The sequence below is a fragment of the Melospiza georgiana genome, chromosome 6, assembly GCF_028018845.1.
Source record: "Melospiza georgiana isolate bMelGeo1 chromosome 6, bMelGeo1.pri, whole genome shotgun sequence".
Lineage (NCBI taxonomy): Eukaryota > Metazoa > Chordata > Aves > Passeriformes > Passerellidae > Melospiza > Melospiza georgiana.
Window position 1 is genome coordinate 24,978,807 of NC_080435.1, and position 18,433 is coordinate 24,997,239.

Here is an 18,433-nt window from a genome sequence, read left to right on the forward strand (position 1 = left end):
AATACATGAGGATGGGCTGTGAGCAGAGGCATTCAATATCTAGGGAAAAGACAAGGAAATGAGGATGTCTGAAACACTGGAAAGCATCCTCTCTCTCCTTCCTCCTTTCCCCTGTTTCTGTGAGAGATATACAGTTATTTCCTTGCATGATTTTTTTTTGTCAACACAAGTAATGGGGATCACATTTCTGCTCTTCACATATTCCCATTTGGTGTTCTTACTTTTATTGCTTTAAGGAAACAACAGGGTGTGCAGAATGACAAAGTCAAGCTGTGACACTGACATTTGTGAGCTTGCTCTGTCAGTAATTAATTACTTCCTCTTTTTTTAAAATTTAAAATGTACATGAGAGATCAGCATGAAGGCATGTGGGAGATGGTGCTGCAGCAGAGCATGCTGAAGTGTTTGTGTGTGGCTGCTGCTTGGCATTTAACTGTGCTGCAGGCTTGGAGGGAATTTTGTCAAATAAAAAGTATTTTTCCATGACCTAGAGTGGACCACATCAGTTTTGTGCATTTGTGAATGCCAGACTAAATTTTGTGTCAGAGATCAGAATCTGTTGTCTCGTCTGTCGTGTATACCTTCTTTACTGTGTGGGCCAGTGGAAATCTTGTCGTTGAAAACTTCCATTTAAGACAATAATGCACTTTTTTTTATACCACTGGGAATTAAAAAAGATAAAGCCGAGTCTCTGGGCCTGTGATTTGATAGCTGTTTTTCATCTCATTAAATGTTCAGGATTGGGCCTTACTGAATCTGGAGAACCTGACCAGGTTCAGTAATGTTATAGAAAATAATCAAATGCGTCTTTGATAGCAAGTGGAGAGGAAGCTCAAATGCTTATTCAAGTAGTTAAACAATGCTTCTAAATTCTGTCTTTACACAGATTTTTTTCAGCTGCACCAACAATTCTGCTAATTCTTGCTGTTGTAAACATGCTAATCACTTTTTGATGCTTTTAAAGAATTTGAACTCTTTTTCTCTACAAAGATTATCATGTAAATACTGAAACACTAAAGCTAAAAGAACTTTAATACTTATATTTTGATCAGTTGGTTAAATATTTTTATGTAGCTTTGAATTAAAATGAAAATGAATATGACAATGCTGTAGTATATTTAAATATTAGGGAAAATGCAAAATGCAAAATATAAAGGCATCAAAGAGCCTTTTATAATTGTTAGGAACAGAGAATACAGATACAAAGGAGATATATAAGAAATGTAGCTATAGTCACATTCCTAATGGGTTCAGGGGGCTCAGTGGGTGTCTCCTTGGGCTGACATGAGGCAGGGCAGAGCAGTGTGCTTGAACATAGTTACAGTGCTGTATTTCTGTTCCTGCCACATCTGGGCCTTTGGTAGCTGGAGAACATTTAGTTTCAGCTTTGCAAAGACAAAAAATAGTATGTTCTTTCTGAGAAGGAAATGGCCAGCTCTTTAGTAGAAAACCTGTCATGGGACAACATAAAATTTAAGGAGTTCTCTGCATTTGGGTTGTCTTTAACAGAGAAGGTCACCTTTGATGTGTCTTAGTTTAGCCACTATCAAGATTGTACTAATAATATGCAGCTCACAGATTTGGATTTGCAGGGATTGATTTTGAGGATGTCACTACATGCTTAAGGAAAAATAAACCCTTGACCACTTTTGGGGGTGAAGCAAGAGTTCCCCACAGCATCCCAGGATAAGATGTCAGGTGTAATTCTCTTTCCAGAAAGCTCCCCTACAGGTAGGGCAGCAGGCTGTGAAATTGCATTGTAGCTTACACTACAGATGATCACAGCACACTGAGCAAAGTGTTTTGGTGTAAGTAGTAAATTACTTGATTCAGCAACTTTGATGGTTTGTGTAACTTACAGGAATGCTATAATGGATGGGGAGAGAGAAAACTGGGAGTAGGGGAAAGCCAGCAGTGCCAGAGTGAAAAGGTCAGGGAAAGAATGGTGAGGATTTCTCTGTATTTCTCCTGAGTGTGTTCTCCACTCAAAACGCACAGCCTGGCAGGCACAGGTAGTGGGCAGAAAGAAAGAACTGCAGACCTAATCCATAAAGATGTCATTTGTGAATTACTGACTCTTGCTAGTGACTAGTCTTCAATATGTCCTAGAGGTTACCTTTAAAATACTATGAAAACAGCTCATTTTCACTTAAAGGTGCCTATAAATACTTTTCGTGAGCTAAGCATATTCTATTTTTAACTGGACAAAAAAGGAAGCTGTGGTTCCATGCTGTGCTTTTTGGCTTGCAGTGGGCATCACATTATTCCTGCCTGATGCAACTGGAGCTCCAGGCCTTTTCAGCTGTTCAGCAAGGCTTAATAACAACAATTGCTCACAAAGCAGTAGTCTTCCTTCTGGAATTTGTTCTGAAGATGTACAGAACTTGGGCAGTGAAACAGAAGAACAGATAAGATTGGGAAGAAAAATTTTCAGTGAAGCAGTATTACCAGGAGAAATAGATTGAGAAAATGACATGGCCATTATGCCATGAACACACTGTGTTCTTTGATTACAAATATGTCCTGCTTCAAGTTTCTGGGGTTTTCAGTTTTGGTTTTTTGTTCTGAAGGCTGCAGAAAATGGCACTTATAAGCAATTCTGAAGTTTAAGGATTTTTTAAAGATCATTGAGTCCAACCCAGCACTAAACCATGTCCCCAGGTGTCACATTCACATGACTTTTAGATCCCTCCAGGGCTGCCCTGGGCAAGCCTGGTCCAGTGCTTGATAACCATTTCAGTGAAGAAATTTTTCCTAACATCCAATCTGAAATGCTTCTGCTGCAACTTCCTAGCTTTTCTTTGGTAAATTACTGCAGGTCCAAAGTCTGGGCTTCAGTTGTCCATTTTGTTCTTGCCGACTAAATCATGCCATGTGGCTAAGCTGTGTTTTAAGTAAAATGAAAATGAGGTTGCTAAATGAAAATTCAAAACCTTTGTTGGTGTTTGTCTTAATTGGTTTGGTGTTGTGAGGCTGTAGATGAAATATGTTACAGTATTGAGTAACAGTGATGCTCAGACATGGAGGACAGGAAGGGTATAAAATCAGTATATCAATGGGAAAGCAAAGGGTTATATATCATAAATGTGCAGTTTGTTTATGTTTAGAAGTAATTGAGAAAGGGGATAAATGCTTTGCTCTATAAAATGCTAATTTTGTTTGATACTTCTATTTTAATTTTTTAGTATCTCAAATATTCAAATAAGGAATGTTTCCCTGTTTCAGCAAACGAGTCACTGAAGTTTACAATAAATTATTCTGAACACCAATGGCAGTATCCTATGCCATAAAATTAATTCCAACGTAAAAAACTCCTGTGCAGATCTAGTTGTTATCATTTTTATCCTGGAAATTTTGCAAGTCTGGGTGCTGCTAGATGGTGTAGAACACCCAGAGAACCAATGTTTGGTACATGATTTATTTCCACCTCTCTCAATGAGCACTGCTGGGATTGATACGGGCCACCATGAGGTTGCAAATATGGAGAAGCAGAGATGCATTCCATCTGATCTTTCTCTCACAATAGTTTTAGTGTTACTTGCAGATCTGAAGCGGAAAGGCTTTTATTTTTATTTATTTTTATTTTTCTTGGAACCTCACATTTATTACTAAAAAATCAATACATGCAGCTTTTCACTTACTTTGAGTTGAATTCAATGTCTTTTGTTGTTGTAGGGCTCTTGTTGGGTAATTGTTGGTGTAGATAGTGTGTTTATTTTCTCTGCGTGCTACATACTTGCAGTTTGGGAAATTAACAATTATACTTCATATAATAAGTTTTGGAGTGACAGTGCTGTTGTTGTAAAACTCTCTGGGTGTATGGTTTTATGATGCTCTCAAACTGTGTTGATAAAGCCTCTCTGTAGAATGACTAAGTATAAGAAGCACAATGATTTCTAAATTCTTTCCCTTTTCTCTAAACAGGGCTATTTCCTTCTCTTCGAGTCAATGCTGGATTCTGTCATCTATGCCAAGGACAAGTACCTGGCAGAGGGAGGCTCAGGTTGGTGCTCGGTTCTTTCAATAAATTTAGCTCTGGGGGAAGCTAAATGAACTCAGACTTAGAATAAGCTTGCATGGATGAGAAAGTTGTCAGTCTCAGTGAAAAATGTTTCCATTAGTAGGAGCTTCAAGACATTAGTTTACTGTATGGGCAATAGGAGAACATTAGATGGGGTACCAAGGTCTCAAGTTAATGATGTTTTTAAGAGAAGAGGGGGCTATTTATTCTTAAGTACAGACTAAATTTTTCCTCCCTATTTCTTCCCACTCATGTGGGTACTTGTTTTCCCCCCCTGAAATCCAAGTTTCTGCATAACTATGAACAGAGGAAAATAAGTTTTATCTTGTAATGTGTGATGCTGTTTGAGTAAGCTGCTGTGGATTTGAGGGAAAGTGGATAGGGTGTTTTCCTGAGGGAGGGAAGCTGTGTAGGCAGGACATATTTTCAAACATGAAATAACAATGGAATGACACTGTTTCAGTTCAGCATATTTATTCTGGTGGTAATATGCTCTTTACCTTTATGGTTTGAGGGTAGGGTTGTGACAAAACAAAAGTGTTTGCTTTGGAGTTCTTTTGCACATTTAAGAAGCTTAGATATTTTTATCTTAGGCACTGTTTAAATGCCTGTAAGTGTTTATTCCCCATGTGGTGCAGTTTTGTGCATGAGTTCTGCATGTGCTTAATTCCTTTGTCAGTATTGTATTTCATATTGACCTTTTCAATTGTAGTCATCAGTCTGGGGTTTTTTTCCCCTTTTGTGCTAACCATGCACACAGTTTCACTACACTGACCTAATGATTGGATTAATGACTGTGTCACAGTGCTTGCTGCAGTGCTTCCCTCTGGTTGCAGTGAGTTTTTGTGTACTACTGACTGCTGCAGGAAAAATGGGCTTTATGCATTTGGTCACAGAGCTGAACATACAAGCAAGCTATGTCTTAGAATATTTAGTAGCCACTTGACCAAGGTGACAGAATAAGAGTTTTTTTTGTTTTCAGTAATAGTCCAGCCACATCAGGAACATGGGGTGCACTCTGTGTACGTATGTGCTGATAATTTTACACTGCAGTACAATTAAATCCAGGGACATTCCCTAATACCATAAGGAAACATTTGATGTTTAGCTACTACTTCCAAAGCCTTCTGAAAAGGGCCAGAAATTTCTGACCTCTGTTTAGACTGTATTGTTGGTGGGTTTCCTCTTATTTGTAGCTCCCAGAGATTCCTTTGAGAGATGGGGTGTCCTGGTTCTGCAGTGCACTCATCCTTTGGGGTCTGGCAATGGTCTTGGGCCTTTCTTTAATGCATGACAAAGCACAGAGTGTTGTACAGGCACTGATGGGATTTTCAGTTCTGCCAGCAGTTTCTTTAAGGTGCTTGCAGTTCCTCTGCCAGCTTGTCCAGCAGGTGAAAGGCTGTGCCCTGGGTCCATGAGAAGCTGCTCAGCGCCACCGACTCTCCTGCAGCACAGCTGAATTGCACACCCAAATCCAGATGGGCCAGAACTAAGAGTTCACTCTGAGGTGAAGCCTTACCAGAGAAACTCCTGAATCTGCTTAATTTTGTCTAAAGCCACTTGGTACTATTGAGCCCAAGGTCATTATTACAGAGAATGTTTGAAAGCTGAAAAAAGCAATAGCAGCAGCTGCAATCTGACCAGATCTTTCAGTGACTGAGCCGGGAATAGAATCCGAATTTCCAGATATGTGTTCAGTCCGTCATATCATCATTACTTCAGCTCAGCCTATTGCCATGCTGGTGTGGATTGTGTTACACTGTCTGGGGTGATGTGTACAGTATGGAATAGCTTTGCTTGGGAACATAACATTTTTGCTGCCCAGGGCCCATCTGTTTGTTCTTTAGAGCTGTTACTCAGGTAGAGATCTTTTCACACACTTGGATTGAGGGGTGACAAAGGTAAGGAAGGCGTCATTCAAAACATAATACATCCAGAACACAGTGCTCCTGCACATCACAATGATGGTGGCATTCACGTGGAGTCGTTGCTGTGTATCTGAGGATTGCTCTCCCCCTCCAGCAGCCTGCGAGGCCCTGCTGGGGCTGGAGGCTTTCCCATCCCTCTCTCCCAGCACGTGAGCTGCCCTGGTGACGGATGGCCCGTGGGCACCCAGTCGAGAAGGACACAGATGGTCAAAGCCATGAATCTGGGAGAGCTGGGAGCAGTGCCTGCTCCTGGCCAATCAGCATTTTCCTCATTTCACCTGTAAGGAGGAATAATTACTGAATTATAGGCTTAATGGGGAAAAAAATGACCAGTCTGTCAGCATTGCACGGGCAAGTGTTACAGAAAGAGCAGAGGCTTTCCAGGGAAATCAAGGGGGAAATGGCAAATGCAGCTTTATGCAGGTGCTTTTAAATATGTACAAAACTCCGCAGTGTTTAGATGATTCAGATAGCATTGCTCACATTTTCAGTCAAATCTCAGTACTGTGTATAGGACATGGGTCTGTAGATTAATGAATCTCTGTAGTCTTCTGCCTGAGCCCTGCTGGTGGAACACAGATTTCTTTTTGTGAAGTCTGAATAGACATTGTCTACTTTTGCTGCTGTTAGTAGTGAAAATGCAAATTAAATTGGAACATTTTGTGTTTACGTTTTCTCTTGTGTACTTGATCATGAGTTCCACTGCTGATTTAAGGATTTCCTGTAAGAACAGAGATTTAATAAAAACTGATTATGATCCAGTTCAAATATTTTATGCTTGATAGAGGTGATTAAATTTCTCCTTGGTTTACAAAATGTGTATGAAATTAGGGCTAGTCAGAAGAAGAAATTTTATAAAATAGGTAATCACATACTGTTGTGGCTTTAATTTTCATTTCCAGTGGAACTGCAACGCTCCTGTGTGTTCTGTAACCAAGGACTGCCAGTCTTTTCATCTCTCTTCTCACTGTGCCATTGCATCGTATAGAACCCATTCCCCTAAAAAATAATCCCTGAAAGGCTCTTAGCCCTTCCCTTTTGTTGCTTGTATCACTCTGTCTTTTCATTTTTGGACATCAGTGGTTGCTGTTGAGGGTGTGAGTGCTATGGGGCAGAGCCCAGTGTTGTACACAGGCACTGTCAAACAGCAGAGGGAAAGCTTGCAGAAGCAATCTTCACCCAGTGGTGGCTCCAGAAAGTACCTGCAGGTCCTCCCACCAGCACACATGGTGATGTTTTGGGTTGTGTGACAGCTGGCAGCTGAGCTGGAGCCAAGGGATTTGTTTGGGACAGGACAGTTTAACACTCTTCCTGTTAGGATTCTTACAGTTAGCTTTGAACTGCTGAGTGACTTGTAGGCTGTTCCTGAGACACCTTCTGCTCCCATTTCCTCAGCTGCAGAGCAGGGGTGATGATAGTTTACCAATTGGATTCCAAACTCAGCTTGCTGGTAGTTATTTATTCTGCTTGAAACAGTCAGCAAGTGAGGAAAATCGCAGTGTACTTACTTGAATGTCTTCATAGAACAATAAAAAACTTCTTTAGAGAAGGTTATTCTTTACAATCACTATTTATATTTCCTTTGGCCTAAAACTGTATGAAAGGTCTAATTTCAATTTGCTGCCTCTGTCTTCAGTATTTTGCAAGGTAGAAAATACTGCTTTTCTGACCTACCATCCTATAGCAATGATTTATTCATTTTGATAAACTGTAATTTCAAGCAGAGCTGAAGACAAAATTAATTTTACAGTTCACCAGATTCTGGGGAGGAAGAGAGACACTTGCCTTCAGTTGTATTAACACTGCTCCTTTCATGTATTAATATAAAATAAGATTAAATTCAGTAGGGTGGTTTAGGTGACATTTTTTTCAGAAATCAGGTCAAGAATTCAATGTATATGACTTTAGAGGCTTTAAAACTCTGATGAACAAAACATGGGAATTTCTTTGTGAAAAGAAACCTGCCTAAACATAAATTGAGCTTCTTTTACTATTTGTTAGGGTTATAGACAGCCATGTAGATAGCAGCTGTTCTTTGTGGGTTTTGCAGTCAGGTGAGATTGCCAAGAGATTGACTGACTTTCTTGGCAGCTGTTCAAAAGGCAAATGTCAGTTTTCCACTGCTATTTGTAAAGCTGTAAACAGTTCCTTGTTCTGAAGATGTTCTTGGGAGAAGGAAAAGCACAAATGTGAAAATAGTGTAAAATGATAGCTTTATCCTGAAAGTGGAAGGGAGGGAATCCATGAGGTTCTCTTCTGTCTGTTGGGCCACTTCCAGCTCTTCAGATGCAGACAGCAAAGTGGTTATTTCCAGTACACAGAAATAATTGTTTAGGTTGTAAGGTAAGAATCAGCCAGAGCTGACAGCAAACAGGAATAAAGCTCTTGAATAAGAATATATGCTTTTTTCTGAAAATAAGATCTTTTCACAGAGATTTCCTGGTATTACAAAGCCCTTGCCTGAATTTCTGTTTGGGTGTCCTTCTACTGTTATGGAATATATTTAAGGTTAGTCTCTGTATAGAAACCAGAATAGGCTTCTCCAAACGATTTTCCTCAGACATCAAGTTTCCAGTCATTTCCTGGTAGTGGGATTCAACTACAAAGATATTTTGTTATGAATAGGAAGTACCAGACTAGTGTGTAAAAATTAAATTTTTGTTTGTAGTCTCTTCCGTGGACAAATGGGACTCTAGAAAGTAAAGCAGCAGAAAAAGTGTCTTGTCCAAGAGCTAAAAAAAGTTATGTTTTTATTCTTTTGAGATGTTATCACTTTTAGACAAAGGAGTAAAAAATCCTCTGTGTGTGTAAATAAAATGTCACTGCTCTGTTTGTGTTGTTGCAGTTTATCCTGACTTGTGCACCATCAGTCTCGTGGCTGTTGGGGATATGAATAAACACGTGGACAAGCTGCTTTTCTGGGAAGATGTGTATGGCTTTGACATGTCTTGCATGAAGAAAGCTGTCATTCCAGAAGCTGTTGTGGAGGTGCTGGATCCAAACACACTGATATCTACAGCCAGTGTCATTAAGGTATATTGGCATTGAGCAGGTTACTTAATGCTTAGGAGGCAGGTGAGAATTTTCCTTGGTTTATGGAAGAGGGGCTAAAACTCATATGGCGCACGCTAACTTTGGCATTTATAAAGGTGCAGTGAGGTTCTTGCTGCTAAGACTGGAAGGTTTGTATTAACTGCTTTTTTTACCAACTTTTGAGCTTTTAGTAAGGTACTTTTCCCATATTCAGACTGTTCTGTTCTATGATCTCTTCTGTCCAAAGCCAAATTTACTTTGGCAATGCTCTACTGGTAACAGTGCATGCATATCCCTTTCTAATCCGTGCTGTCATGAGCAGTCACTGTCCAGCTCAGATGGAGGGGCTTATCAAACTTTGTCAGCATGTAGCATAACTGTTGTGCTGAATGGCTTTATAGTAATTTGTTCTCATTTAGCCCTCGTGGTTTTTAAAATAACTTAAAATCAATGCATGTGCTCGTTTGCTGGAGTTACAGTACAAAGTAGTAAAATTAATGAGTTGAGGAACAGTGGCATTATAGATAAATTGTTTTAATCAATAGCTATCCCACAGAACAAATGGATGATATTTTGTAGGGAAAGTTTAAAAATGTTCCCATTCATCATTATGATTATTACAGAAGGCACTTTGGTATGTTTGCTCACATCAAGTGCTGCTTATTCTATATAGTTCATAATGTAACTTTTCAAGAAGCAAAACATTCCCTAAAGAAAGACAGGGCAGCATGAAAATTGATTTGGGTGTGTGAGGAAGAGGAGTTTCAGGTGCTATGTCACATGGGATTAGGTAGTTGTTTAGTCTCTTCCTGTTTTTTGGAAAGCTGAAATAGTATTGCCTTATAAAAATTGTCTCATAATAAGAACAACTGAACAGCCTTAGTCTAAAGGGAGATCTTAATTGCCATTCCTCACCTTTACTGACAGAATTTTATTATCCTTTCTGACAGCATATTGACTGCAATACTGCATCCACTCCAGACTTGGAATTCTCTTCAGATTTCACCCTGAGCATTACAATGAGCACACAGTGTACGGTAAGACAATTTCTGTTTCTTCATCCATGGCTGGTATTGCACTGGACTAAGAGACAATCCATTAATTATCCTTCATTTATCATCAGTCCTTGCCTTGAAACATTCATTTCTGCAGTGCAGAGGTGTCAGATGAGCTCTTTCTAAAGAGAGATGGATGTAAAACTGCAGTAATGGTGTTATGGGGCAATGCAGGTAGGTGAGCAAAGGGAAGGGGAAGGAGCACTGGGATCTTTCTGTTCTCTGGCCCATCCTCTGAAATACAAGAAAGTCTGGTGTTGGCTTGCCTAAGTAATGCAGTGAGCTTTCAAACATTACATTATAAGCAAAGACAGGACGGCCCAATTTCACAGTAATTTTCTTTTATATGCAATACAAATTCGAAATGCTTTCTAATAATTTATTAAAATCTCATCATCAAATTTGACAAAAGAGCATTACACTCTGAAATCAAGAGTAGAAACTGAAATTTTTGCCCTCTGGAGTATTGTGAAACCTCTGGGAGTTTCATGCTTAAGTCACATCACAAAATCAAGTGTAAAGGGGTAATTTTTAACTTAGTTCTAATATATCGAGATAATTCTGCTACAGCTGGTTTATTGGGATTTTGCTTGAGTATACAGAGAGGAGCTGCAGGCTTCCTCTGACATGGACACAAAGAATATGTTTCTGTATGATAGAAGCTGCTTGGGGTGATGACAAACTCTTGGATGCCTGCATCAGGCAATATCATTCCTGGTTTGGATGTCAGGTCATGCTGCTGCATTTGCAAACATTTTTGCAGAGTAGCAGTGTGCATAAGAGCTTGTTGATGTCAAAAAGTGGCATTTTCCCATGTATACAGTTTAAACCATTATCATTTTTAATTAGTGGCTGTGTACAAATAATTCATATTTACTTGTCATTTATCACCAAATTGGATGAATACACAATAACATTTTTGAGTTTATTAAATGGAAGTCTGTATATTTTACTGTGCATACAAATGGAACCCCTCCTGTTTCATGTATCATAGGATAAATCTAGTTGCCTCAGGGCAGTGTCAGATTTGAGATCAAGCTCCTCTGCAGCCCTGGTTTAATTTTATTAATTTGGCCATATTTGAATAACTGATTAAACAGGAATCTTTACAAAATTCTGGTCATCTTTCTGATGTTTGGGTAAAGTAAAATAGCTTAGTTTATAAACACTGTTTTCCCCAGCACTAAGCTCTTACAAAAACTTCATTTCTGCTCTGTGATTTTGTGGCATCATTGGCATATAAATCAAGATGAGTACCTGCATTTTATGACTTCCAAGAAGAAGGGGAGGGAAGTGGGGTAAGAGCAGTGTTTCTGAAATTTTGCAGCAAATGCAGCTTCTAAAAAATGATCAGAATGCTGTAAAGTATTTTGCACTTCATCATTTAGGTTTATTGACACTTTGAGTGAAATTTCCACAGTTTCTGTGATGGATTGTAGAAGTTTAGTTGAAGGTTGACAGTTCATCCATCATATCAGCCTGCCTAACCTTGCAGTAAATGAACAATAAAAGTCTATTATTTATGTTGAAATTTTTGAGGAGATGCTTTAAGATTGCAATTTGTCTTTTAAAAATAATATTTGATGTTTTTCTTGTTTGCATATGTTCTGTTGTTCTACTGGCTTTTCATTTTCTGCACAAAAAGCGAAAGTTGCTTACATTTCCCAAAATTCTAGGGTTTGGTACTTGTCTCTTAGATTTTTTTCAGGGTTTTTTTAGATATGAAGATTTTAAAATATCTTTGCTTTATTTACAAAAAATACTCCACAAAAATAGCAATTTGTAAATCCATCTTTATATACTTGTTCTTCATTTCAAAGCAGCTTTTCCTCAGCCATGCAAGTGTGGAGGCAGATTTGGTTCTCTTATTCCTGATGTTGCCATCAACATTGCTGATAGCAGAGCAATTTTACCATCAGAACTAGGGCTGTCTGTTGAATAATCTGTCCTTAGAAACAGGCAAATCATTATCATTTTTATTTAGTAGGTGTGTACAAATACTTCATATTTACTTGTCAGTTATCACCAAATTAGGTGAATACACAGTAACATTTTGGGGTTTATTAAATGGAAGTCTATATTAGACATCTTTTAAGACATCTTTTTAGGCATCCTTTTAAGACATCTTCTAAGGCATCTTTTTGTCATTAAAAGATGACCAAAACAGATGTAGGGGCACATGTTATTTGGGGTACATGTCATGTAGGGTTCTGTTATTTGTTCTGGGGACCCTCCTGCAGAGCAGCTGGGGGTTTGCAGTGTCCCTGGCTGTGTGGGTGGCTTTCCCTGCTCCCTGCCATGCCCTGTGTGCATGCAGAGCAGTGGGAGGCAGACCTTCCTGCACTGGTGTGTCAGCAGCATGGAGTGCACAGCTGCTCTCACTGAACTTGGGTTTGCAGAGGCTTTGCACTGATGGGGAGTAATTCAGCAGGTAGTTAGAGAAAAGGCTGTGGGCTCCTCTGGTTGGAGTGTGCAGCATAAGAGTTGAATAGCTAAGCTCTCAGCTGGCATCTTTAGAAATAACAGCCTTATCAGGGTCTGCTGCTTCCTCCAGCAGCCTGTTTGTCTGTCTTTGCTAACAGGACAGAACGCTGGAAAGGCTGACAGGAGTCAGAGCCACAATTGCAGTTTGTTAGCAGCTCATCACCACACTGGCTTGAGTCATGGCTTGGAACACCCCCAGGGTCCCTCAGGCAGGAGAGGCTGCCTTTCATGGTTCTGTGGCAAAGCCATAGAGTGCTTTGGCTTGGAAGGGATCCTAAAGATCACCTGGTTCCACCCCTGCCATGGCCAAGGGGTGCCACCCTGGATCAGGCGGCTCCAAGCACCACCCAGCCTGGCCTGGGACTGCAGGGCTGGGGCATCCCCAGCTTCTCTGGGCAACTGTGCTGGGCCTCACTCTCTTCACAGTCAGAATTTCTCCTAATACCAACTCTGAATCTCTCCTCTTTTAGTTCAAAACCATCCCCCCTTGCCCTGTCACTATCTGCCCATGTAAAACAATGCTCAATTCCTCTAAAATCTGTCCTTAGTTTTCCTCAGCTGTTTTCTGGGTTTGGATGAAATGTACTAAGGACATGAATGCCCAGCCGTCGTGGTGAGCTTGTGTAAAATAGAGAAACTGTGCAATTCACAAAACCACAAGAGCATAACATTGACACATCTGATTTGTTTGTCCTTCCACCTATTTGAAACTACTCTCATACTTCTGTGTGACCAAAAAAACCCCTAGCAGAGTACTAGGTCATGCTCATCAGAGATTAATCTCACGTCTTACTGTTGGTGCATCTTGAGTGTATTTCAGATGCTCCTGTAATACATTGAGTCATAGCCTTAAAAAATTATTAAGGCTCTAAATAGTTTTTTTTCTTCCAGATGTTCAAGAAATTAAATAAGTCTTCCCAAAAAATTCTAATACACATAAGAAATAAAAAATTATTGAGCAAAAAGAAACATTCTAAGTATGGTCTTTTATGTGCTGGTTAGTCTTTTAGAAATTTTGAGACAGGGTGGTGAGGTAGTTAGTGCTTTTTTCTGAGAATATATTGCTTCTGGTAATTTTTTTTCTTCATTCCTTGCATGCTTTGCCACAAAGAAGCATTTTGTAGCATTACTTTTATATATGATTATCTTAGCTTTCAAAGATTGAAGGTTTGCAAAGTGTGAAATGGTTGCATGGAATAATTATTGGAAATTGTTCCAAAGTACTTTTATTGCAAGTTGACTTGATTTTGGTCCTACAAAGATAATAGCAGAAAAAACCCCCATCAATTAGCCTGCAGAAGTGCATTTTCCGAATAAAGAGCTAGAGTTTGTCACTGTTGATTTTAATGAGACATCTGGCTAATATCAGTTAGTAGATGCTGCTAGAAAAATACTCCATTAATTGTATTCTAAGTTGATCACTGTGTGAGCTTTTGAGATAAAATATAATGGTGATTGCCCTCAGTACAGAAATCAATTGACAAACTTTCTCTTTTGTTTGCAAGCATTTCCCCTGGGAGTCCATCAAGGTTGATCTTTCCTAGCTGAATAACAATATCCCCTGAGAGGAAAATGGCAGTATCTCTTCATTGCTCCCAGGAGATTTTGTCAAAGAGCAGGGTATGTGTAGTGGGAGGGAGGAAGGGGGTGAAGGAAGGATAATGAACCGGAGGACGTGACTGATATGTTAAAACCTTCAGGAGGAAAAAGGAAGTTGAGTTGACTAGAGAAAATAATTCTGACTAAGGAAAAAAATATTTTCTTAAGTGTTTGGCAGTTTCATTTCTTACTATCAGGTCTTCTATTTGGGAGCCAACTAGAAGTATTACCGTATGACTCTTTGGTTCCAACCTTAGGTGAGAAACTGAATTTATTAAGCTAAAGTTGGAAATTGGTGTGGGTACCACAGTTAAATCCACCTTGAGTGCCTGATTTCTGAGTAAAGGAAATACTGCTCTACCATGTTACAAAGCAGGTATTATCCTTCTCATCTCTTTACTTATCTGCAACCTTCTCTGCAGTGACATCCAGATTATTAATCTTTAAAGCACAAAATTGCTGGGTTTTAATTGCCAGAGGTTTCTTTTCCCCATGATAAAAGCGCAGCAGCTCTGCTGCATGGATGACAAACATTCCATCTCCATGCTTGGATAAACTCCATCAAAAGCACATTATCTCCCACTTCTGTGGCCAGCTGTCTAATTGTATTTGTTGTAGCCACTCACTGTTGGAACATGATATTGGTGAGGAGCAAGAATGATAAATTACTCACTGTAGGTGATAGTGATGATGATAATTTTTAATTTCCTTGTTCCTAAGTGAATTGGTAAGGCTGCCTTTGAGTTCTCATAAGGAAAGGAGCAGTCTCATTTGTTTTGTCCTGTTAAAATGCTGCATGTACAGCCAGCCATTTTCTTTAGGAAAAAAGTCTTTGTACTCAGATGTATTTGAATTAAAATTTAGATTTTTCTTTGCATTTCAGCTAAAGGCTCTGAGTTGAAGATTGTAAATAATGCATACTCATTTACTGTATGTTAAAGCTTTTTCTGGTTTTATTATATTTGGTACATGTTACGTGAATAAATGGGGAGAAAAATAGTCTTGAAATAATTTCTTTGGGAGGGAGGAAAACCAGTGAGAAGACAAGTGAATCTTACTGGGAGGACCTGCTTAAATTGCAGGTTTTTGTGTTTGCATGGACACTTTAGAAACCCTCAGTAATGAATGAAGACCTTAAGCTACATGAACTCTTCATCAGAGTGGTGGGTTGACAAAATCAAGCAGGAGTTTGTGGCTGCTATTTTAATTTGAGGAATATTTTATTCCTAGCTTTTGAACTCTTGGTGACCTTTGTAGGATGTTGCTCTGCAGCCTCAGTAGTGTATCTATTAATGTATATCTAATCCTTAATGTTTCCTTCATTCCTTATTTGGCCACCTTAGTTCCCTGGCTAAATACATTGGCTTTGTTTTGGAGTTTTTGTCCTCATAGCTTGCCTTTTCTCCTGGCAAGTTGTTTGAGAACAGGAAGAATAATATTTTGGTAGTGTTTTCTAATATCTACTGTCCTTTGAGGCTCGAGCATGTGTCAGGCTGGAGTTGTAATTATTTATTACCAGTTTAGAAGTAATTGTTTTGTTTTCCTCTTTCATGGTATTCAGGAGACTGGCACTTGAAAGATTTTTCCAAAGAGGGTTTAAGTTCTTACTGATTAGTTGTAGGTGAAGTTATAAATGAGCTATCAAAGGTGTCACAAAAAGATGAGAGAAATTGCAGTAGCAGAAAAAACAGCTATCATTATGCTTAAAAAAAATAAACAAGAGGAAAAAGAATCAAAGGCAGTAGTTGTAAAGCATCATTTAGAATTTATGGAGAAGTTATTTTTCTTTAGCTTGACTTTTAAAAGATGTTTAGTTTGACTTGTGAAAAAGATGTTTAATGGAAGTCTGGCCACCCCTATATTTCATTTTAATATGCATGTGTCTGTGATTGCTTCTAGTGTGATTTTTTTTTCCTTATATTTTGCTGCATGTGATAAATTACACAACAAGAAGGGATGACTGACTTGTACTTCAAGTGGTAGATATTGGAAATCTCTTTCTTTGTAGTATTGCATATGTAATAGATGCTTGTGATTATTATAGCTGCTGTAATTTGGAATACTGTTCAAAAGTCAATGAAAGGAAAACATTTTGAACTTCACTTTTACAGAAGTATTTCTCTGAAATGCACTTAAACATAAAAGATACATAACTGTACATTTCAACATAAACATCAACAAGTTACAGAAGGAAAAAAGGGAAGGTATAAATTCCTTAAAAGAAGATAGTAAGCAACCCCACAATATTACGGCTAGTTTTTTGTTATCAAGTATTTCAGCTTTGGTTTGTGTCAGTTTTTAGCAACACATCAGTTTCTGAAGTGGTACAGGGTTTACATAGTACAGCTGGAGAGTGTTGGTGATGTTTTGGTTAAGGGGTTTTTGGACTCCCTGTGATGCTATCAGATTTTAGTTTTGCAGAGCTCTTTCAGGGAAGACTGAACCATTGGCTCAGTTGGTCAGAGCACAGTGCTCACAATGCCAGGGTTGAGGCGTTAATCCCATATGGGCCATGAGCTCAATGATCCTTGTGAGTCCCTTGCAACCCAGAATATTCTGTGACTCCCACTGCTTCATGTAAAAGCAGAAATTCTAATGGTTTGTATCCAGCTTTTTGCAGAATGCTGAGAGGACAAATAATTAGAACTGTGTTGTGCCTCTGTGCCCTTTGATACTTTTCTGGAGGCATACATAGAATTCTTTAATTGGAAAAGACCTTCAAGATGATTGAGTCCAACCTGTAACCCAGCACTTCTGAGTGCAGCCCTAATCCATGTCCCCGGGTGCCACATTGACATGACTCCAATCACTCCAGGGATGGTGCCTCCACTGCCCAGTTTTAACTTGACAGCATTTTGAGAAATTCCCAGAGCTGTTCACAGGAGCATATCCTCAGGAACTTGAGCAATAATATTTTTCTATTTTTGGTTTCTTCTGGCTCAACAAATATTTCAGTGTTCAATATTGAAGGACATCTATCCATTTTAGAACATAACAAGAAGAAATTAATGGGTCAATGTAGAGCTCTTGTTCTCTGTAATCCCTGGAGCTCTGATTAAAGTGATCTTTTTGATGTGTAATAGTTATTATTACTACTCTGGATTAGCTATTCAAAGTCAGTGTTTCGGGTTGTTTCAGATAGGGAAAACACTGATACTATAAAGAATAAAATAGTTATTTATCTAGTAATTTATAAAAGGTACAAATCCTGTTTCCCTTAACACAGCAGAGGCAGCAGGGAACATTTTCTTTGCTCGTAACTTTTCAACCTGGACTTGACCCCCAAAAATAGTTCTCTGGAGCCTTTTGTCAGGGTAGCACGTAGGGTGTTTCTGTCACCTCTTGTTACAAAGTGTATGATCATTTGCATCCGCCTTGGCTAGGTCTGTCTGCTGGAGCTCTTGGCTTTTTGATCCAAGATGTAGCTGGATTGGCTCATTTTCTGTGGAAGCCAGATTTTTTTTTTTCTCCTCGATTTGTTTTTGGTGTCACAACTTTGTTCTCCTGCAGTAATCATATCCTAATTCTTATTTGTAAGTATATCAGCAGTATTGAGCTGATGGTTGAAAAATATTTTCTATGACTTGCTAGATCTCTGACTAATGTCCAGAAAAGATTGTGCATCAATAAAAGTAGTCTGATGGGTCAATAGAACTTTGTCAAAACCTTCTCAGTCTTTACTCAAAAGGCATATTAGAGACAAGGCTTTAATTCACTTAGGAATGAGATTCTCAGAGTGAGTGATAGGACTTTAGTAAAGGGCAGGAAGAGTTGCTGTTTCCACTGCGTGATGCTCATTTGTCATGGAGGGCTCTCAGTGTCTCCATGGCTTGTTTTGTATTTTAATCCTTTGGCCACATTGGAGTTTGGAACTTGCCAGGCTTGTCTGGAGTGCCCTTTGTTGAAAAGCACAGTTTTACTGGTTTAATGCATTTTATTCTTCATTGTGTTGGCAACATCTGTTTTGGATTTAGACTAGAGAGGAAAAATACCAGAATGACTTCTTCATATTATATATTACATAGTGATGAAACTCTATTCCCTAATTCTGTAAACATGTTTTACTTTTTTTCCCATCACTATCTTGTGTGAATCTGTATGAAGGGTGTGCTATAGAAACTGTCCTTTTTAGCTCTTCAGAACAGGCAGTTTCCTGGTGCTGGCCTAGGAGAAGAGCCCTGGTGCAGTAAGAGAGAGGTTCCAGTGGGTTGCTGGCAGTGAGTTTTCATGGGACAGGCTGGCCATCATTGCACTGGTACATCCTTCCTTTGGATGCAGCTGATAGGGGAGAGACCCTTCCTCCCATGGCAGGG

General features: G+C 39.1%; 1 protein-coding gene across 1 annotated transcript in view; it reads left to right on the forward strand.

The window, feature by feature from the left end:
- PRMT3 (protein arginine methyltransferase 3) overlaps positions 1-18,433 on the forward strand; it is a 53,342-nt gene that overhangs the window by 22,702 nt on the left and 12,207 nt on the right. The window contains exons 10-12 of the mRNA XM_058026875.1: positions 3,925-4,003; positions 8,795-8,982; positions 9,933-10,019. Of these exons, the coding sequence (XP_057882858.1) occupies positions 3,925-4,003; positions 8,795-8,982; positions 9,933-10,019 (354 nt within the window). The remainder of the gene's footprint in view (positions 1-3,924; positions 4,004-8,794; positions 8,983-9,932; positions 10,020-18,433) is intronic.